We start from the raw sequence: 23,171 nt of genomic DNA, 5'->3' as shown, positions 1-23,171 counted from the left end.
GTAAATTGTGTGGCAGACCATCACTTTCTCTTATACAAACAATAAGCACCAAAGACCCAACAGATAAAAACACTGACTATTAAGAAATAAATAGCTCAGTGTGGTGAGAGACAAACAAGTTCCCTAGTCTCTCAGTGGAGCACCACACCGTAAGGAATTTGATGTTCACTAAACTTAACTGGTGAGTTCAGTGGGTGACTCTGATTGAACAAGATCACTCTGATCTTGGATATCGTCCCCTGCTGCACCACCTTCTCCACAGAGTGCAGGCCCAGCCCCACTAGAGCCTGCATTCTTAATGAGCTAATTCAGTTTTCTTCTTAGTGGTGCCCCACTCCCCAACACACACCACCAGAACAGCACAATGGATACAATGAACCGGTAGAACATATTCAGCTTAGCAGACCTCATAAAGATGCCACCCTTCTCACACAGTACTTCCTGTTCTTGCCTTCCTTCTTGACCTGGAGGGAGCAGATAACACAAAGCTACATTTCAAGTCACCAAACCAAACCCTTTGGGTCAAGACTATAGGGCTGTGGCTGATTCTCATTAATCCTCTTCAACTCTTTTTTTGTTTTTTTGAACAGTAAAGTAAGTCTCTAACTGCTGACCCATTGTTACCAATATACATCACAGAAACCTAAATATTAATCTAAATCCAAACTGTTCATTATGTTATCAGTTAGAAATTATACAGTTTTCATTGAAGGAAAAATCTTCCATTCTACTTCAAATAGTTTACAAGTCACTCCTGTTTCTCCCCCTTTAAAAATAAAATTAAAAATAAAAAAACAGCTGGAAAAAATACCAAGAAAGGTGACTCCCCATTTTTGCAGACAATTTAGTGTCAGGCCAATTTGACACAAAACTCATGAATTAAGGAAAAAGGTTAAATGTCTGTCAAGAAGTTGCTTGAGCTGTAATAACTCACAGACCACATGTAGCTCAGATGTTTAAGGCATCTCAAGGAAACTTTATTGATACGCAGTACAGGTTAACTTTAACAAGGATTACTTAGTTACATTCAAGTGCAGCATATATACCAAAGCTAAAAAAGACATAATGTAATAAATGATAATGCCTAACAATGCACATCCCATTTCTGCAGAGCTGAATGCACAGAACAAGAAGAGGAAGGACAAACCCAAACTGAGTTTTCCATCCCGTAGAGCCAAACTCTTCACCAGGTTCAGCTAATGTAACCTCAACACGTCAATGTGTACAGCATGTCTTAATCTAGAATTGAAATGAGAAAAATTAAAACTAGATTGACGCTAAACTGAATTGGATATTAACTGAACCAGTTCATTGAGAGAACATGTTGTGAATTGTTGTTATATAAAGAAACTGAACTGAAATGAACACAGGATGAACTACTCAGAGCCAGAATTGAAGAAATAAGGCAAGGAAAAGAAATAATAGTAATGTAATAGTAAAGTAAAGCAGAAGTGGAGACATATGTCCATTCAGCACTTTTCTGTTAGCAACAAGCTGTTGGGCTATTGTGAGCACGTCACACTATTTATTATAGCACTCCAAAAAGCACTTCTGTTTCTATTACAATATCAGAGTAACACATCTCCACTCTAACTGGCGTTGCGTGATAAACAAGCACCATCTCCTTTCTGTAACACATTTGTCAGTTTCATATCACCTAATACCATTTTTGTTTCCAGAAGGACCGAACACTCTGCCCTGTGGAGCCTCCATTTGAGTTCTGGTGCTACAGACAGGCTGCAGACCACTTTCACATCAGTCTGCTCTCAGGAACAGGTTTCTGTTCCTCTGGAGATCAGCCTGCAGCTCAGAACAAGCTGACTGTAAAGATAGTTTCTCTTCCATCTTCCTGTGGTCCTGCAGTCTACTGTAGAAAATGACTAATTATCTGGAAACATGCTGATGACAGTGTGTTTTGTCTAATAAGGTCTCACACCCTCTGCAAGAAATGCTGAGAGTACTTACTAAAGAGGCAGACCTGACAGTGAGCCTCCATCCTTCCACAGGTCACATGTTTGATATGTCGGACTGCTGTGGTCAAACTAAACACAGTTAAATCAGTTTTCAGATTGATTAGTTAATTGCTACGCTACCAGGCAACTTTAACTCTTGGCAGAAAATATTTGACTAAATCTTGCTTCATTAACATTCTGAGAAGACGGATTCAGTCTGAATGTCTTCTTGGCAGTTAGAACTCAAAGCTTGCAGGTCCATCAGTCTGATATCAGTCTAGTGAGGAACAGAGAGGTATACTCTGATGGCCAAGCATTACTGCTATAGGCCGTCATTCACATGATACTTAACATAGAATTATACAGCAGCCGCACATGTAAACGTGCGTTGAAGTGGAAATGAGTGAGACGATTTTAAAATCACTGTGTCAAAGGCTTAAAATAAAATAAAACGATACGGTGCGACACGTTCTTACTGTGGTCTGTAACCTCCCAACTGTGGCATGTAGCTGGACACTGCTGCTGACTCTGTGTCAGCAGACAGGCTGTCTGGCTTGGTGGTCAGCTCAGTGTCCTCTCTGAGGGGACAGAAGTCATGCTGCTCCACCCCCAGCAGCCTGAAGTCATCAGACTCCATGCTGTTCTGGTTCTCTGCACCAGTAAACAGTGACGGTCTGGGAGGAGGCTGGACCTGTCTGCATCCCTCCTGCAGCGACATGTCTGGGTGCTCCTCTGAGTCCAGCAGTGGCTGCGTGGACTCGGACCGCAAAAAGATGGAATGCTGCGAATGGGAGCTGGGTGTCTGGCCCTTGTAACCGCTGGATGCCACAACAGAGGAGTACTGAACAGTGCTGGCCGTGGAGTCAGCGAGGTCAGGGCCCTCATCGCTGTCGGAAACGCTCTGGCGCGGCGACGACATGCAGGAGGAGCCGCCGATCCCGCTGCTGTGCTCCTCAGATAGGTATTTGCCCTTCTTCAGAGACAGACTGGTCTTGTCCTCTTCAAAGCCAAGCTTTACCTCACACACCCCAACATCAAGCACAGACACACCAGACACACAGTTCTCCTTTGGAGTCTCTTCCTGCAGAGGAACAAAATATCACTGTCACATCTCAGACCAAAAGAATCTCACCCAATACAAAATTCAAGGCTTTGTCAGACCTATATTAGATGTAAACACAAAAGTTAACTTTAAATTTAAAACCTAATCCTGACACCAAGAGCCAGAGCTTTAATATGGAACCCACAGAAAAAAGAGAGACTGCTCTTGTACGAGAGTTGGTACTGCAGGTTTACCTTCGGAGGATAATCAGGAGACCAGTTTCCAATGGTGCTCTCTCCAGGGTTGGGAATCTGAGGCCAGAAGTTCTCCTTTAATCTGAAAGGAAATAGAACTCTGACATTACACAGCTATCAGTCAGGAAACCAACCACAACACATATCACATCTCTAACACAAGACCTTAATGGAATCTGATCTAGCCTGCCTAACGACAGAGCAGAAACTGGAGCAGCCCCACCTCCACTTAGCTTTTTTAGAGCGACTTTACAGCATGAATGCTCTTCATAAACTGTGTTGAGATGCTGACACACTTTGAAGAGTTACATCTTGTAGAGAAATGAAGGAGACAGACAGGACAGTTCCACCTACACATCCTTCTTCAGAAAGCACAGCAGGAGAGCCATGAGAACGAAGAACAGGAAGCCCAGGCTGACTCCTACCACGATGCCCTCAATCGTTCCTGGAGCTGGCAGGAAGACAGCACAACAGATCAGCAACACTTCACATCCCCATCAAGTTTTCCTTTATTTCCACTCAGTTTTTAGCTAATGAATAAAGGTTTATTAATGCTGACAAGCTATTAATGCCAGATTGTTTTTTTGTTGATGTTCTGCACCAATGTGCAAGCCCAGATTCTAGATGAACGACCTGACCACAGGATTCTGCTGGCCTTCCAAAAAGCAAAACTCCGGCTTGTGAACCAGTCCTAACCATAGCTGGTACACTGGGAATGGGTTGGACATGTCTGTCCCGATGGACTGGTGACCTGTCCATCTCTCAGAAAGTCAACACTATTTTCCATCATCAATCATTTCTTTCCCCTCCTTCAGTGCAACTTAAAAGCAGGCTTATGCACAGACACACTCATCTTTTCCCAAGTGCTTTGCAGTTTATCTAGTTGCCTGCAACGTCTTTCTGCCTTCACTCACAGTTTGCTGCCGTTATTTTATTAGGGCTTTGAATGAATATGTCCTGTTTGTTTAGCTGATGTGAAGCAGCTGCATGCAAGACAGACTCACCGTATCTCAATGTGGTGAATGAGTGAGGGTTGCTGTTTTTTGAGCCTGCCACGGTTGAAGCACTGATCCAGACTTCATACTTGGTGTTGCCCAGCAGCTCAGTCAGAGTGTAAGAGGTGTCGTTAGCTGCAACACGGATCGATTCTGAACAGAACCACACAAGTTAGGCTGACTGCTGAGAAGACAATGAAAGCTTTGGAGTAAAGAACCAGTTCTGACAGGTAGGAACGTACTCAGGGCCTCGTTCTCCTTTCTGTAGGATATGTTGTAGTTTGTGATGAAGCCCCTCCTCTTGTCCAGTGGAATCTCATCCCACACCAGATGAGCATTATCATATGCTGGGTAGCTCTTGTTAATAGTAGGGCCCTGTTCTGGAGCTGGAACCCAAGCAGAAACATTATTAGAGCTGATCACACCAGACTGGGTCAAAGTCAGGTAAACACAGAACCACCACTACCCGAATCCGCTCAGGAAAGGAACTTCACTAATCGTAAAAGAACCAGAACCACAGCAGTGTCACATGCACATCTGCAGCTTAGTAGTGAGGGTGCTGGACAAATAACAGGCTTCCGATAAAAAATAAATAAAATAAATAAATAAATGACTGCAGAGAATTAATTAGTTGTTTACTTATCAAATTTGAAGTCCCTGTTGTTGCCAGGAAGGTGCTCTGGTCAGTTGAGACCAAAATGAAATGTTTTAGTTTAAGTGTAAAACAAGTGAGAAATGACTGAACACATCATCTGCTCTCTGAAAGAAGGTGAGAGCAGCATCATACTGTGGGGATGTTTCTGTTCGGGAGGGTCTGCGTTAGGGCTGCACCCATTGTAGTTTTCTGGCCGATCACCAATCTTTACAAAGCCTGACCTGCCCATTCCAATTTTGGCTGATACTGATATTTTAGTCTGAAATGTTGTTAAATATAACAAGACAGTCGCTAAGTTAGTAACAGTGGGTGAATATTGCCGGTCTGTCAGTCAAAGCTCAGAGGACAGTGGTTGATATTTAGATCTTTGCTGAGGTAGATGAGATCAGTGAAAAAGATTGGCTTCACATTAAGTATTAGCCGATTAGCCATCTACCAAAATTAAAAAAATCTGGGGCCAATTTATCGGTGCACCCATAGTCTGGGTATCTGGGCCCTATAGAGTGAAGCAAGTTTAACCAACAGAGATATCCTAGTCATGCAATTTAAAACCTGTGATGATAGTCTGCGATAGTGAACAGAACATACAGATGCAACATGTAGTCATTTGGAGAGTATGATGTGCTTCTTATCTTATGTGACTTCTTATCATAAGGAAGTCATTTAAGCACAGGAAGATGGTCACTAACCAGAAAGCAGTCTGACAGTAATCAGTCTGTGTTTTAGGTAGATCAGGACCAACTCTGCTGAGAAAGTCTCTAACTAACAAAGCACAACAGTCTAACTCAGTGAGGAGAACCATTTTCTCAGGACAAAGATTGGTTTCCATGGTGACAAATCCAGGTAAGAAGTGAAAGTGACTTTACAAAACTGAAAATCCTAGTAAGGTATGATGGGAAGATGGATGGAACTGAATTCAGAGCACAGCTGGAGGAAAAGCTGTTAGAGGCTACAGAAGACCTGAACATCCAACCAGAGCTCTTCACACTGACATACCAATACCAACTGCAGAGCGCAGGGTTCCCCTAAATAAATAAAGGTAAACAGATAAAAGAAGACATGGAAGAAAGCGAGAACTACAGCATCATCCAGTTTGTCTTACCTCCTTGCTCCAGATAGGTTTCTTTATGAACCAGCTTCCAGACCCTTCCAGACTGAATCACATAAACCGACACGTTGTAGCGAACAAACTTCTCAAGGTTCCCTGGATTTCACATCAGACAACAAAATAAACAGTTTGACCAAATAAAGATGAACAGTAGGGCTGGAGATTATAAGGACGACATAGAATTATTGTTGCATTATCCCACCACACTCTGCTCACAAAGAGCTAAATGAGGTGTGGACATATGGAAGTCCATCCATAGCAAGGAACTTGGGATGCTGCCAATAAATCTCTACATGAAAAACAAGCCAAAGCGCTGCAGAAGGAGCCATTTTGGTCTGCAGGAGCTGCTCTGATACAGTTCCAATCTCCTGGTGAGCAACAGCTCAAAGTTCTGGAGGAGATTTTAACGCAGCTCAGAAACATTAAGAAACTTTCTGAAAACATGAAGGGGATTCTGCTTTGTAAAAATATGACCTGTTCAATACCACAAGTGCCAGTTTACAGCCTTCAATCATAACTTAATATTATAAGCTATTAATATTATATAACTCCATTAGTTATATATAATCCATTATTTATACAGGAAAAACATCTCAAGACTCATTGGCTCATTTACAAGAGAGACCAAACACAAAAAATATAAAACAGTTGAGATTTAGCAGCACTTGTGAGCATCCCACCCAGCGGTTGCGTTAGGTTTTTTTGTTGTCCGTCATTGACTGACATCATCAAAAAATTCTGTCATATTCTATTTTTATCTGTAAATGTTTAAATGATATTGACATAGTTTAGTTGCATGGTTTGATTAACATTCAACAAGTTGAACAGAGAATCTGGATTCCATCACGCATCATGAAGATGAACACATCTAGCTTTTTCTCTGCAGTGACAAAAGCACTGACTGGTCCCAATAACTACATATAACACATAACTCCACTTATGATCGATTCACCTGCTGTGATCTGAGCCTCATAACCTCCCCCTGGTCCACATCTGGAGGAGAAATCTGTGCTCAAGTTTAGATTGAGCACAAAAAATCCAACCAGACCACATCAAGCCCACAGACGTTATGTCTGAGCCCAATCCAACCCAACTGATTAACTTTAGATACTTTAGGCTGAATTAAGCTGGACACCTTATTAAGATTTTACAGATTTCATTTTTAGAGCATCATTTGAGTAAACAGTGTTACTTTTCCCATTTCTTACTTTTGTTTAATATCTACCAGCTCCATTTTTACTCAATCAGATAAATGCCTGCTCCTTTATTTGGATTATCAGTAGATCAACAACAACAAAAAATAAAACGTTCAAAAACGGAATATAACCTTTAATTGCAGTCCTAGTGGTTGTTTTGTTTTCTCTCTGCCAGTCTGTTTTTCCGTGCCTTGCCCACTCAACTACATATTCAGATACAGCGGTGTTGTTTGGCCGTTTCCATTCTACAAACATCTGACCCTCCTGGGTCCACACCTTCAACTTTTCCACCGTTGTTTGTTCTGAAAGAGAAACACACACACTGTTAGCAACACATAGATAGCTTTACACCAACTAAAGGGGTAATTGAATCGCTTTTTCTTTGAACTTTTGTAACAATAATAATCATCCAGTCACCTCTACAGGACATTATTTATGCTTCCAAAAATGCTGCTCAACATTATACGTTAGAGAAGCAGCATTCAAGATTCTGTAAAGCTCTGACCAGCTCATACTGATCTTAGCCAATTCTGAATTGTCTTTAAGAATTATATATCATGAGAAAATCTAAGAGCCATAGCGATATTTCCAGCCTTCCTGCATTGAGCAGACAGTAAGAATGACAGGAGAAAAGGTGACGCTACACCCGATCACCCTATGAGACAGAGAGCTACTAGAGTTAGAAGAATATTAGTAGAAATGTTTTCCAGTCACATTACATTAACAAATGTAATGTATAGTAAGCCTGTCAATGTAAGCCTGTAAATGGAGGTCTGTTTACGTACGGGTTTGAGTTCAGCTATGTGTTAGGTCAGAGCATCTATCTGAAACCTTTAGGCGCAGCAGTGCCACCATGGTGGAGTCCTGCTAATGACACACCACAGTCAGACTTTCTTTAAGCACTTACAGCAGCAACTACATTATTATGTTTATGGCAGTGGTCTGGGTCTCTCTCCACTGGTCTTGGATTTGACTTGGTCTCAGATTAAGTGGGTTTGACTATAACACTAGAAGGTAGTTTAGTATGTTGTATTTAGGTATTGAAAAAGATTGGATTCTTGAGTTTCCAACCGGCTAATCACTGCTCAGGATTGGTTGAGTTGAAGAATGAAACAATCCTCAACTGCTATCTTGGTGCATCTCTGACATATGTGCAAGCATGCTAACATGCTTGTTAAAAAGTTCCTATTGTGCTACCATCTCTTGCTATAATGTCAAAAGATTTATGTTCAGACAGAGTTACTGTGAAACAAAGAGCTGAAATCTTTTCAATCTCACCAGACTTTTTAAATACATTTAGATATAATGGTAGCAGCACAGCTGCACTGTTTCCTACTGTACCTCACCAGTCCACATGAGCATAAAGGCATTAGTTGTATTTCCTTTTCTGTACTGTAGTCCTAATAAGGCTCTGGGTTTATTCTGCTGACACTGACTCTGCACATGTGGGCCAGCTTTAGTGTTCACCTTTCACTGAACATTCAGCATAAGGTTTCCATATGCACAGCTGCTATGTTGCATTGAAAGAGACACACAGACTAAGGACTATGGGTGATCGGGCATTTGCTGTGGCTGCTCCTCGTCTATGGATTTCTCTCCCGGACTATTTGAGAGCCCCGCAATTATTGTCTGACTTTAAAACCGGCCTGAAAACGTTTCTTTTTAGACAAGCCTACTCCACTTTTAAATGACTGTCTTTGTTCGATTGTTGATTTTATTTGTTTTTAGCTACACTGTGTAGAACTTTGAGATTTTTGTTAATGAAAAGTGCGTTATAAATTAAATTGATTTTCAACCTGTATCTATTCATCTTAGTCAGTATGTAAGTAATACCCTTTGTCGACAGTCTGTTCTTTTGGTTCTGTGTATTGTGTGTGTTGGAAAAAAAACAGAAAATCAATAAACATAAAGTAATAAAAAAATAAATTAAATTGATTATTATTATTATTACATACCAGATGATCTGACAAGGATCAAACACGCCTCTGGAGAAGTCCCCTTGGAATTGTTGGCATTCACGCACACTCTTACAAACTGTTTATCAGCCAAGGAAATTTTCTTAAGCAGAGTGACTCTGCTCTCACTGGAGGTCTGGTTCTGGTCGGCTGGGATGATCTCCTGCTCCAAAGGTCCATTCTTGTTGTAGAGAATTAAGGCGAATGACGTTATCCTTCCATTGGCATGCTTGGGATCCTGAAAGTCAAAGTCATATACACACACAGGATGAAAAAACAGCCTCCATCAGTGGAAGAATCTGTTCAGCTGTTCATCCCCTGCAGACTAGGTGAGTCATTCTGCTGTCAACAAACCCGGCTTCATCCTTACAAAGCCATTTAGTTTCACATTTCAAAAGTTTAAACTCAAACTGCTGTTCATAAGTAACAATGAGATCAGTGTAGTCCAATACCTTCCTCAGTTGCCGGATCTCAACCCAAATGAATATTTCAGACACCTGCCTGAATCTAGACCAGAACCAATGAAGCCAGAACTTGAACATATGAGTGTTCAGCCCAGTGTACTTGTAAGCAAGTTGGGCCCAATAACATGTCTAGTGAGTGACTATCAGCTGTTCTCTGATGTTTTCCAATCTGGTCATGTTTGGATTGGATATTTTTTTTATTAAACCGTTTTGTTTACAACATTATGAAACTTTACCTTACAAATGATCTGCACTTCTTCACCATGGTCACCCCCAGTCAACTGCCACAAATCTGGTTTACTTCTAGGTCCTGAATCAGAGGTAGAAAAACAGGAAGCATCACACCATGACTCGTCTTCAGCTGCACAGTGAAGGAAAACGTGCAGGTTTATAGCATCATTAATAGATGGACCATCTGGGCTTTTTGAGCCCATGATAACTGATCATTGAAAAGGAAAGAAAAACAATTTACTATGCATATACACACATACACAAATGCATACACATAGGGCTGGTGAACAACAAACATTTTTAATCTGATTAATTGGAGTTGCTTTGAATAATTACGATTACTGTATTCTCCGGACTATAAGGGACACCTAAAAGCCTTAAATTTTCTCAAAAATCAGCAGTGCGCCTTATAATCCGGTGCACCTTATGTGTGCACTGAATTTAAAAATCTGTCCCTGACACAGAGACGTAAAGTGTACAGTACGTTCGCTGGCAGTGATAAACCAATCAGAGGACATTACGTAATACGTAAAGTACGTACGCCAGCAACGATAAACCAATCAGAGAATTGTTTTCAGAGTTCTGCAGCATACGCCTCCGGTAAAAACCAGATAGGTTTTTCCACGCATCACAGTCCCTGTTCATCTGCGACTCCATGCCGCCCATCTCACTGCTACTGTGAAAAAGGAAGTAAAGCAAACTAACTTGGAGTTTGCCGTCATTCCGGGAGGATTAACAAAAGAAATCCAACCGCTGGACATTGGTGTAAACAGGGCGTTCAAAAAGAAGTGAGTGGCGTGGGAGTGATGGATGACAGACTGCGAACACGTTTACTAAGACGGGGAGGCAGCGCCAGGCGAGTTACGCCACCATGTGTGAATGGATTGTGGATGCCTGGGCTGATGTATCTGCCTTAACTGATGTCCGAGCTTTCGCGAAAGTCGACATCATTGCTGAACAGCCACCTGGAAACGAGACTGACTCCGACAACGATGAGAGGGAACCTGGCATGTTTGATGGCGAAATTTCCCAGCTGTTCAATTCAGATACAGAAGAGGACTTTGATGGATTTGTGGAAGAAGAATAAAAAATAACGTGAGTGTATTGTTATATAGTCGAATAAAGTTCAACTAAACTTACTCTTCTGTTTCTGTTACCTTTTTTTTTTTCAGTTGACCGTATGTTTTAGCATGAGTCTTATAATCCGGTGCACCTTATAGTGCGGAAAATACGGTAATTAACTGAGTTAATAAATGAGTTCTAAATGTTTTAGTGCTGTCAATTAATAAAAATAGGGTATAACAGGCAAAACTGTTGCTTCAGTTCTAAACAGCTACATGTAACTTTTTACGAAAATGTCAACTGTTGTTGACATTTTTTTGTCAACAACAACCTGCCCATTATAGGACGAACTCTTACAATTGTCACAATCAACATCCCATCTGTGCCAAGTCAGGCACAGCTAAGATTCTGCTTAATGTTCTGGGCACACATCTAACTCCATATCTGTGTCAACAGTCAGAGTATGAAACAATAACACTTACGATCCTCTGGTGTTGTCTTAGTTTCATTGGCACTCCAGTTGCTCCAGGGACCCGAGTTCCCTTCTCGATTTCTGCAGCGCATCTGAATGACATAAGCGCTGTATGGCTGAAGATTCTGCAGTCTGAAAGAAGTTATGACCTTGTCGGTGTCTTCAAGAGGTATCTGTAAAACAGAAACCCCAGTAAACTCAATATCATTATCAATAATAAACCAAGGACCAAATAAACCAAGAATTGATTTATCTGAGTGGATTTTTATTCAAATATATTCTTTAAGAATCAGCGAGCCAGAGGGTGAACAGCTGCCATTTGTTCTGACATGCATCAGTTGGGATTAAACAGAACTGTCTCAAAGGTAGCAGAACTTCTTCTCTCCCCCAGGTGAACAAAATATTCAGCATACCAACCAGAATGGGCTCAGAAACATTTTTGATCCATAAAGTGCTTAGATCACACACACTTACATAAGTCCAAGTATGGGATCCACTTTGGCAGTATCGGATTTGATAAGTCAGTTTTATTCGTACATCCTCAATAGGATGCTGCCATTTGATTAAAAGGGAGTTAGGGAAAGGCTCCTCTGGAAACGCAGTCACTTTGGATGGAGGATCTGTTTTCACTGGAACACAGAAACACAAGAGTCCATTTCAGAATAAAACAAAAAATAAATAAAAACCTTCCAAAATGAAGATGGTCAAACATTTACTTACCAAACTCATTGGCGTCTTGTTTCAGATGCTCAGACTCCACTGTTCCCAGTAAATTATCTGCCACCACCCAAACATCGAGATGCATGAAATGGGGGAAGAATCCCAGATTCACCTTGGTTGTGCTGAACAATGTTGTCTCGCTTCTATGTGTGACTGAACTGGAGACATTTTTTAGAAAGCATTTTTAGAAAACTCAGATTATGAAATAAGTTGTACTGCAGAACATGTTCAGTTCCTGACCTCTTTCATTCTCACTTACTCGCAATTCTTCCCAAAAAGCATGAAATATGAAATCATGATGAAATACTGGGATCAAACTGTCAAAAAATAACTTCCTCCAACAATCTAGGAATACCAGAGAAATGACTTCACAGCATGATGGAGCATGGTGGGGTATGATGGAGCATGATGGAGCTTGGTGGGGTATGATGGAGCATGGTGGAGCATGGTGGGCTATGATGGAGCATGGTGGAGCATGGTGGGCTATGATGGAGCATGGTGGAGCATGGTGGGCTATGATGGAGCATGGTGGAGCATGGTGGGAGCATGATGGAGCATGGTGGTATCTGGTGGAATATGATGGAGCATGGTGGTGTATGATGGGGTATGATGGAGCTTGGTGGGGTATGATGGAGCATGGTGGAGCATGGTGGAGCATGGTGGGCTATGATGGAGCATGGTGGAGCATGGTGGGCTATGATGGAGCATGGTGGAGCATGGTGGGGTATGATGGACCATGGTGGGGTATGATGGACCATGGTGGGGTATGATGGACCATGGTGGGGTATGATGGACCATGGTGGGGTATGATGGACCATGGTGGGGTATGATAGGGTATGATGGAGCATGGTGGGGTATGATGGGGTATGATGGACCATGGTGGGGTATGATGGGGTATGATGGACCATGGTGGGGTATGATGGAGCATGGTGGGGTATGATGGACCATGGTGGAGCATGGTGGGGTATGATGGACCATGGTGGGGTATGATGGACCATGGTGGGGTATGATGGACCATGGTGGGGTATGATGGACCATGGTGGGGTATGATAGGGTATGATGGAGCATGGTGGGGTATGATGGACCATGGTGGGGTATGATAGGGTATGATGGAGCATGGTGGGGTATGATGGGGTATGATGGACCATGGTGGGGTATGATGGGGTATGATGGACCATGGTGGGGTATGATGGACCATGGTGGGGTATGATGGACCATGGTGGGGTATGACGGGGTATGATGGAGCATGGTGGGGTATGATGGACCATGGTGGGGTATGATGGAGCATGGTGGGGTATGATGGACCATGGTGGAGCATGGTGGGGTATGATGGACCATGGTGGGGTATGATGGAGCATGGTGGGGTATGATGGACCATGGTGGGGTATGATAGGGTATGATGGAGCATGGTGGGGTATGATGGACCATGGTGGGGTATGATAGGGTATGATGGAGCATGGTGGGGTATGATGGGGTATGATGGACCATGGTGGGGTATGATGGGGTATGATGGACCATGGTGGGGTATGATGGACCATGGTGGGGTATGATGGACCATGGTGGGGTATGACGGGGTATGATGGAGCATGGTGGGGTATGATGGACCATGGTGGGGTATGATGGACCATGGTGGGGTATGATGGGGTATGATGGAGCATGGTGGGGTATGATGGACCATGGTGGGGTATGATGGGGTATGATGGAGCATGGTGGGGTATGATGGACCATGGTGGGGTATGATGGGGTATGATGGAGGATGGTGGGGTATGATGGAGCATGGTGGTATCTGGTGGGGTATGATGGAGCTTGGTGGGGTATGATGGAGAATGATGGAGCTTGGTGGGGTATGACGGAGCATGATGGAGCATGGTGGGGTATGAAGCAGCATGGTGGGAGCATGATGGAGCATGGTGGTATCTGGTGGAATATGATGGAGCATGGTGGTGTATGATGGGGTATGATGGAGCTTGGTGGGGTATGATGGAGCATGGTGGAGCATGGTGGGCTATGATGGAGCATGGTGGAGCATGGTGCATGGTTGGGTTTGTTTCTTCTATCTGTTCCTATCAAACACACTAAAGTAAAAATAAAACATGCAGAACATATCCAGATCATCACTAGATCATCTGCATACAGATAAAAAAAACATTCAAAACAAACAATCATGCTACCAGATGTAATGAATAATGCTGGGATGCAGCATCAGTGCAAGACTCACTCATATTGCACCATCACTGTGTAGTTTGTTTGGCTATCTTCAGTCTGACCACCAACCACATCCCACTTGCATTTTAAAAACCCGGAGACCAATTTCCCATCCTGCTCTGCCACACAGGACAGGTTCTCCACTCTCCGAGGTGGATCTGGTGTTGGGCCAAGAAGAGAGACCTCAGATTAGGCGAAACAGTTCACCTTGTTTATAGTCAGAAAAACAGAACCACAAATTAGGACTGCACGGTATTAGAAAATGAGGTTATATGTGAGAATATCTGGAAATGTTGTGATAATCACATGATCAAGCAAAGACCTTTGTATGGGCTGGGGCTCCAAGTTAAAAATGGTCACATACAAAAAAGTCTTAAAACACCACAACAACAACAACAACGTAATAACAGATATTAGTCAAGAATCTAATACAGAATCAAATCACTTTATCATTGTTATCATGTTGGAACAATGCAAAGTAAATGTAGTGTATGTTTCCCTGATGGGTTCAATGTGGTTGTTGAGGGGCTGCTGCTGCTCATAGTGCTGGAGAGCTGTTTTCATCTGAGACTATAGTTGTTAAAAACTATGAACTCATGCATGTGATGAACTTATTTTTAGTTGCGTTCATCTGCCATGGTTGTGTTGAGGAATGTTGTGCTGCTTCTATATGCAGCACAACATTTAGAAGCAGCATAACAACTGCTGCTGGTGTTCTGACTAAAACCAGGAAGTTAGAGAACATCACCTAGTTCTAAGTCCTTCCACTGAGAGAATCAACTTTAAATGTGAAGTGAAATACTATTTGTATTTTAGAGTTTATAAATCACTGAAAGATTTGGCACCACAGTTTATTAAAATGTCCTACAGGCAACAAATAACCTACCATACCTCGGTGTGTTCTCAGTCATGATGCAAAACTATTAACATTTGACAGGCAGTCTGTCCTGTTAGTGTGGGAAAACTGGGTCCAGTTTTTTTTTTTTTTGTGGATCTTTTTTTAAATAAAGAACCAACTTCATATCAGTTCCTTACTGGCTTCATCAACATGTTAATCCTGCATTAACAATGTCACTAATATTCTACAGCCACAGAGACTGTGACCATTATACAATTAAATTGGTAGCTATCATATTGCAACCTATGGGTTTTTTGACATGCATATTGCTTACAGTCATATTGTGATAATAAATGGGTTTATACTGTCAACCACTAGCTGCCCCACAACTACACACACATCGACTGGTAATCAAATTATTTTAAAAAGGCAACAAAAAAAATTTTTGATCCCTTTCCATGTAGGATTAAAAAACATGGGACAAATTTCCCATTGAGCAGAGTGAACTTACAGGCTTTCTTCAGGTAGATCCCATGAATAAATTTGCTTTTATTCAAAGAAACGTAAGGGGAGTTTTTCTTGCAGGTACAGAAGAGCCACTCAGATTCTTCACCGCTGATGAGGATGGTCACAGCTAGTGCTGATTCATTGATCTTGATGTAGTTTTTTTCAGGTACAACGGATGATTCTGATAGATTCCAGTACAGACAGTCAGCAGTGACTTCAACTGTGTTGACGATCACACAAGTAGCCGTGAAGTTAGTACCGATCTCCACCACTGGAACATGAGGAGCAGTCACCAGATGGGTGCTAAATTCTGCAGAAGGAAAAAAAAACATTGAAACCATGGTCAATACGTGACGGCCTCAGAGGTCATTTCTGAACTGTAAGATTATTAATTCCATGGTGCAAATATGTTTTCAGAAAAAATACAACAAAATGTTTCTCCAAATGACTTTTGAAAACCTAAAAAGCATGACTACAGCAGTCTGTTGGTAAGAACTCCCAGACACATGGCTGAAAGCTGATGTTAGCTTGGTCAGATGTGCAGTTTAAGAGAAATATGTCAAACTTTTATTTCTGCTCAGATAATAAACAAAACAAAACAAATATTAGCTTCTCACAAAATATTACTATGACATCATAGCAAGGAAAGAAAAGTTTTAATACAGAATGTGGCCATGTCCATGTACAGCACAGCATCTGTATTCAGCCTTTTGGCATAAATTATTGCATCAATGCAGTGTAGCATGGAAGTGATCAGCCTATGGCTCCCTTACTGGGACACATCTGAGAGGAGGCCAGCACAAGATTCTGATATAGTAATCTTCAAACCCAATGCCAAGGTTTCACAGTATTCACAACAAAATAACCCACTTGTTTTCATCTAAAAACAGAACTATAACAATTCTTACTAGTGTTGCTAAAACAATATATTGATCATATCAGATACAATAATGTCATTGATAAGGTGTTTACTTTTTTAATTAGGCATAGGCACAATTATAAAATATATGCCTGCTAAATTTAGCAGTAGAACTAGAATAAATCAGCTTAATGTGCACAACATGACTGTTTTTAAGTTCTGTTTAAAAAAAGAATCGGTGGAAAAAGCTAATTATAGCTGGATATTTAGCTGAGCTCCGCTTTACCGCTTTATATGTCACCTGCAGTTTGTAAAAAAAGTTACGTGAATGACAGCTGCTGGTGGTTTATTAATTATATTTTTGCAACCAAATGGAATCACACAAATCTGTCGTTGCTGTATGAGAATAAAAAGTGCAGTGGCTTCCTTCAGCCAGCTGCCCCTCAGTGCAGCTACAGATAGGGGAGGAGGACTGCTGCACGACTCTACACTGACCACATAATGTATATATGTACATACGTATCCATAATGTACTCAGGCATGTCACAAAACACACTGTAGTTAGAATGAATATTATGGTTGGGATTGTAGAGCTTTTGAAACAGTAACGGTTAAATTTCATTTCATTTTAACAACAAAAACAATGTCTTTCCAGCTAACTGTGTGAATTGAAGCTGCAAAAACATCAAATAGCATTTGTCATCTACATCACTGCAGTTATTTGCACTAATAGAATCATAATCCACTGTTATTGCAATGTTCAGCAATAATGCTGTAAATGCATGTTTTCCTCATGTTATACAACCCCCTAATATTTACATGTCACTTCAGAAAAATGTTGAAGTGATATGTTTTTAGATGTATCCCGCATAATTTGTAAACCCACTTCTGCTATTCAACTCAACTTAAACCGAATCTAAAATTAGAAGAAGAAACAGGAAAGGGAGTCAGTTTAAAACAGGCAAAGCTGTACTCATGTATGTAGATATGTGTGGATGCATGTAGTGTAAACTTAAAGTGTGGATGAAACATAAGCTGGGGGTGTGCTTTTATTTTGAAAAGAGCTTGTAAAGGAGGGCGCAGTAACGGCTTGTGCCGTTGCACACGTCAAAATCGAGTGTGGACTGGCTTCACTGTCATTTCCGAAGAGGTCGTTAACTTTACCGCGGTGACAGACGGGTTCTGATGCTGGCTGTCACCTTCTAACACTTCTGATAATGCTGACTCTACTGTATGAGCATTAACGATATAAGAAAATAAAAGTAAAAAAGTCCTTAACAAATGGCACTTGGGGCATAACGATACCTGTTAAGTCTCCCCTTTTGGCCGGGAAACTATTGTTTTTTACCCCCTTTCCCGTCGTGCTCAAATGTTATTATTTTCCCGTAAATATCCCGTATTGTGTACCCCCCCCCCCACCTCCTGCTTTACTACAGAGGTCCTATCAGAAACTTAGATTTTATGTTAAGTTCTGCTGCAATCAAAATCTCTCACACAGACCACTATTCATTCTTATGTTGGCCATCAAACCTTCTTACATTTACTACTGTTCTCATTCCTATATTCTGTCATTCATTCTTACGTTTGATAGTACATGTGAGAGAGTTTGATAGTATATGTAAGAAAGTTCTTAGGTTTTGACCCATGGGGCCTCTCATAAACTTCTAACACAAACAGCAGTCACAGCACTCTCTCTTCAGAGAATCAGAGTGAGTTCAGACCAGGACCAAAAAGCAGAGAAGACTCTCTGGAAACATCTGCTTATTAAAACCTTGGCTTATTGAGAGTTTGGTCGCTACACAACACAGCTTCTGACAAATGTTTGCAGTTTTACAAATACTGGTCTCAGTGTGTGTTACCATGGTGTTCCCTGAGACTCAAAGATAAGACAAGCAAAAGACTGACTGACTTTCAAGAAAGCAGTGTAGCATGACCACCAGAAAACTCTTTATGACTGCAACTGGAAGAGTTAACAGCATCAGCCATTTTTAAACTTATCCAAAAGAACAATAGTGACTGTGAGCTGACGTGTTATTTTCCTATCATTATATATGTGGAGTCACGCATGTGCTAGGGGTGGAAGGTTCTTGAGCACCAGCCCTTGATGCCGCAAGTGCCATTTGTTGAGGACTTTTTTACTTTTATTTTCTTATATGTGTCTGGAGGCCTCCTTGTGTCCTGTCAACAATAATATTTAAGTAACAATAACAATTAAGCTTAACAAATGGATCTGGTTGCCCTCAATCCATGATGAGCTTCTGCCTCCATGTCCTCTGCTGTCAGAACACCGGACTGGAACTAGGCCGTCCAACTAGTCCAGTATCGACGTTAAGAAAAACCATTTTTATTTACTTTAGTTATTATTCTTGAGGTAGTGGACCCCTCCCCAAACACAGAAATGGTTCGGCCGCAGAGAAAACTCTGAGTCTGAGTTCATCAGACTGCCCAGAGCCCCGGTACAGCCTACTCTCTGCTCCTCCTTCAGTTACCTTACTACCAGATGTGTCATTGCTGGAGGAGAGCAACTGTGAATAAAAGTTACTGCAGAACCTCAACTGATAAAGAACGGTTCGGACCACAGCATTTGGAGCTCATAAAATGTTCCATAATCAGTAGAAAATACTGTACCAACAATTTAGACCACAACATAAAAGCCTGACTTGTGACAGTTAAATAAATCAAGGTGTCCCAAACTTGAAACCTATACATGTGAAACTTCAATAAAAGTTTAGATTCCATTGTTAAACTAATTAAACTATCTTTTCCCTGATAAATAAACATAGGAATATTTATATATATATTTTTTAATTAAGCTTCAGTTATTTCATGTTATTAATATTTTTGTATCATGACTGAGAACAATCCAAGGAAAGGCAGGTTATTTGTTGCATATAGGACATTTTAATAAATTGTTGTGCCAAGCCCTACAGTGATTTATAAACTAACAGTATTTTAAAGTCGATTCTCTCAGTGGAAGGACTTAGAACTGGGTGATGTGCTCTAACTTTCTGGTTTTAGTCAGAACACCAGCAGCAGTGTTCTGGATCAGCTGCAGCTGACCCTTGAGGAAGATAAACATATGGATGAGTTTCTTTAGAACTAGTTAAGAAGGACAAGATGTGCTGATAACTAACTATGTGTTAGAACTATGTAGGGAGATAACTACACATAGAAAAACTGTGTAGTTATAACATGGAGGTTAACCAGTCACATATCTCTTTAGGGGTTTATTTGGAAAGTCAGAATAGATTCTATCATAATATACTTCATAATTAGCGTCCATTTCTCCTAAGGTCTTTTTAACAACTATAGTCTCAGATGAAAACAGCTCTCCAGCACTATGAGCAGCAGCAGCCCCTCAACAACATTGAACCCATCTACATTTACTTTGCATTGTTCCAACATGATAACAATGATAAAGTGATTTGATTCCATATTAGATTATTGACTAATATCTGTTCTTAAGTTGTTGTGGTGGTGTTTTAAGATCTTTTTGTATGCGACCATTTTTAACTTGGAGGTTTGGCCCGTACAAATATCTCTGCACGGCTCTGCTGTGGAGTGAAAAGCTGTGCCGCTCCAGCTCTGCCTCCTCTTCCTGGAAGATAATATTCCCAGGAAACAGGGGGGCTGGTAGCAGAGGTGAACTGGAGAAACGAAACTGACCGTGTTTAGCATGGAGCACTGAGGCGACGAAAGCCAGTCCAAACAACTGGAGCACCATCGAAGACATCATGACGACAGCTGCGAGAAAACGACGATCAGGAAAAGACAAAAAAAAAAACAACCCACAAATTTTAGTTCGCACAGCAGCATACAAGATCATAGTTTAGTAGCTGACGTCTGACTTGCTGTGTGAAATACCGAGTCTAAAGCATTTTATTCTATATGAATACAGATATCACGATTATGGTAGTTTTTATAGCATCGTATAAGATCGCGTGAGCTACTCAGCACATGTTTAGCATAGCGAGCTAACTCTGTCCCTTCGGTTAACTCGACGGTTGCGTTTAGGCAGAAATAAAATCCAACTTACCCCCGCTGCTAAACAGGAGCTTCATAAATTGACCAGCTAAGAAAAAACATGCCCTATCTGTAGCCACCCTATTTGTCACGTCCTTTCCAGTTCTTCTTGTTTAGATCCGCCCACTTCCCGTAAGGTACAGGCTGTGTCGTAATAATGCCGTTAGGCTACAGGTTCTATGGGTTGTATCACGTCCTAACGCCGTAACGACGTCAGGGTCGGGGGGCGCTAGACTTCTGGTAGAACTGCGAAACAGACCTGCTGGAAAATACTGCCACATTATTGGCCAAAATAAATGTCTGTCAAACACGCTCAACGAATGAAAATCCAGTACTTTCTCTACGCCGTTTGTGTTTTGGGGCTCTGCACCATTTACATACCGGCATAGCAAGCTGCGTGCATTTTGTTGCTCCTACGTTGGATAATTTCGATGGTTTCGTGATTAAAATAAACATATAAAATATTTTTATGCTTATATAAATCTATAGATACTGGCGATCATAAATAATTTTAACCTTTGTATTATTCAGCACCCTGCCTTTGGCAGTTGGTTTTTTGATATTATAATAATATTGTCAAAAGGTGACGGCATGATGAAATTGTGGCTCTGAAAGATTACGACACATGTAAGATGCTGAAAGCCCCGCCATTTAAGGGAAGATGTTGTCCTTTACTGGCGACGACTTCTGGCTTGGTATCACACCGGCTGACTGTTACTGAAGAGACCCACTGCGACTTTCCGGTATGTCCCCGCCTCTCATTTACAGGAACTTTATGCAAATATTAGTAGCTGATTTAACATTCTGTGCGAGACAACTTAAATGTGATGTTCCAAAAGAAAACAAGAAGGGCTAAAATAGAACACAAGATGAAAAAAATCACATGAATCAGTGAAATGTTATGTTATTCTGGTCAGGGCGGCACCCTGGGCGAAAACCTCATACCTTTTAAGTTTTCTTTTGTCGCAAACAGATTTTTCTTAATGGTGTAAATCTTTGTATGTGCTTCACTTCTTTGAAGCTCTTCATCTTATTGCTTATTTACTTATTACTTTAGTTTTGGTTTACATCTTCATGGCATGAGTTTTAAGGTATTGTATCCTCTTAGAGTTGAGGGTACTGGAACCCGTAAGTGAAGCCGTCCATAAGAAAGGACAGAGCATCTTGGTGCAAACCTTGAAGGTTTTGCACCAAGATGCAAACCTTGTTGTTGAGAGCATCATCTCTTCTGCCATCATCTGTGGGGGCATCAGCATCAGAACCAGGGACTTAAAAAGGTTCAACAACCTGATAAAGGAGACTGGTTCTGTTCTGGGGAAAGCTGTGGAACCTCTGGAGATGAAGAAGGATTCTACATAGGATTAAGAAAATGATGGACAACCCTGAGCATCCTCTTCACGAGAGTGTCTCGGGAAGGCAGAGCATCTTCAGTCAGCGGCTTCTTCAGATTCAGTGTGGTACAGACTGCTGCAGAAGATCTTTCCTGCCAACAGCTTCTTCTGTCAGACTGCCCCATGGCAATCTGCCCATGGCAGCTGTGGCTACTATCCAGTAGGTTGCCGTCTTCAGTGTGTGCATGAATGGGAATGACTGATTTAATTGTAAAGAGTCGTTGATAGTCCTGAAAAGTGCTATACAAGTCTAAAGTTATGTTTGTTGTTTCATTATTTAAGCCAAGATAAACTTTGTATATAACCCATCAGCACCATCAAGTAAACACTGATAGCACAGAACAGTTAATGTTTTGACACAAAATCAAACATTGCTTCTAGAGCAGTGGTTCTTAACCTTTTTTGAGGTACCGAACCCCGCAGTTGCATATGCGCATTCACCGAACCCTTCTTATTCCAACAGCCCCCGTGCCCCAACACACAAAATAATTTGGGGTATTCTGATTTAGTAATGTAATTATATTAGCTGTGTAACCACCCCCACACCACAAGAGGCAATACCAACCCCGAAAAGATGCGACTAAGGAGCAGATTTAGACTTTAGAATGGGGTATATGCCACGGACTTCCGTTTTAGCACTTCCGCATTTTTATGCCACATAGAATGCTTCCGGTGCACAGGCAACAGTATGTTAACAGTGTCTCCTCAGTCCTGCAGGACTATTAATGATGCCTATATAATTATTCAGACGTTCTGAAACGCTCCAGCAACAACAAAGGATTTAAGCTGGATGTGTCAAAACTTCACAATAACTTCAAAGGTAAGTTAATAAATCGTTTGTATTCATCATAATACCTCATATGTCTGACGTAGCTAACAGGGACAAGCTTACAAAGGTGCTATGTAAACGTTAAGTGTTTTGATTATCTGTGCATTGCGCAATCCACACATCTATGCTGTATAGATAGATAAAGATATAGATATAAACATATATAGATCTGTCTATATTGTGCCCAAGCTATCAGTCAAAGCTGAAGTTAGCTTCCGAATGTAGCATCTAATTCGGAAAATAGCTAAAGGGCGATTACACTTAATTTTTTACTATCTTGAGCTTTTTTAATGTGTTGTATTTTAAAAACAACACCTAGACCATGTTTCTCAACCTTTTTTGGGCCAGCATTCTTGCATTTTGTTCTTCATTCATTTCCATTTAGTTTCCTTTGATTAATATTATCCTCTCTT

General features: G+C 41.2%; 1 protein-coding gene across 1 annotated transcript; it reads right to left on the bottom strand.

Annotated features, from left to right (window-relative positions):
- Positions 1-948: 948 nt before the first annotated feature.
- Positions 949-20,736, bottom strand: il6st (interleukin 6 cytokine family signal transduce). Its single transcript, XM_008423098.3, has 16 exons — positions 20,552-20,736; positions 20,182-20,259; positions 15,661-15,966; positions 14,325-14,469; positions 12,107-12,264; positions 11,861-12,015; positions 11,397-11,559; positions 9,858-9,931; positions 9,158-9,395; positions 7,334-7,504; positions 6,001-6,102; positions 4,486-4,629; positions 4,253-4,396; positions 3,603-3,699; positions 3,249-3,330; positions 949-3,033 (listed from the first exon to the last, which is right to left on the bottom strand). The coding sequence occupies exons 1-16, from the start codon at positions 20,574-20,576 to the stop codon at positions 2,425-2,427; spliced, it is 2,691 nt and encodes an 896-aa protein (XP_008421320.2). The 5' UTR covers positions 20,577-20,736; the 3' UTR covers positions 949-2,424.
- Between the last annotated feature and the right edge of the window lie 2,435 nt (positions 20,737-23,171).

Source organism: Poecilia reticulata, chromosome 12 (genome assembly GCF_904066995.2).
Source record: "Poecilia reticulata chromosome 12, P_reticulata-male-v2, whole genome shotgun sequence".
In the NCBI taxonomy this organism is placed as follows: Eukaryota; Metazoa; Chordata; class Actinopteri; order Cyprinodontiformes; family Poeciliidae; genus Poecilia; species Poecilia reticulata.
Note: the sequence above shows the minus strand (reverse complement) of the source record. Positions and strands in the feature narration are given on the sequence as shown.

Bases quoted from the DNA above. Each gene is read 5' to 3' on its own strand.
- il6st (XM_008423098.3), bottom strand. From the start codon at position 20,576: ATGAAGCTCCTGTTTAGCAGCGGGG. The intron at 15,967-20,181 runs GTCAGTTTCGTT...TTCCTTCTGCAG, and splicing joins AGTGCTCCATGCTAAACACG to AATTTAGCACCCATCTGGTG. The intron at 4,630-6,000 runs GTAAGACAAACT...CTTGGGTTCCAG, and splicing joins AACCTATCTGGAGCAAGGAG to CTCCAGAACAGGGCCCTACT.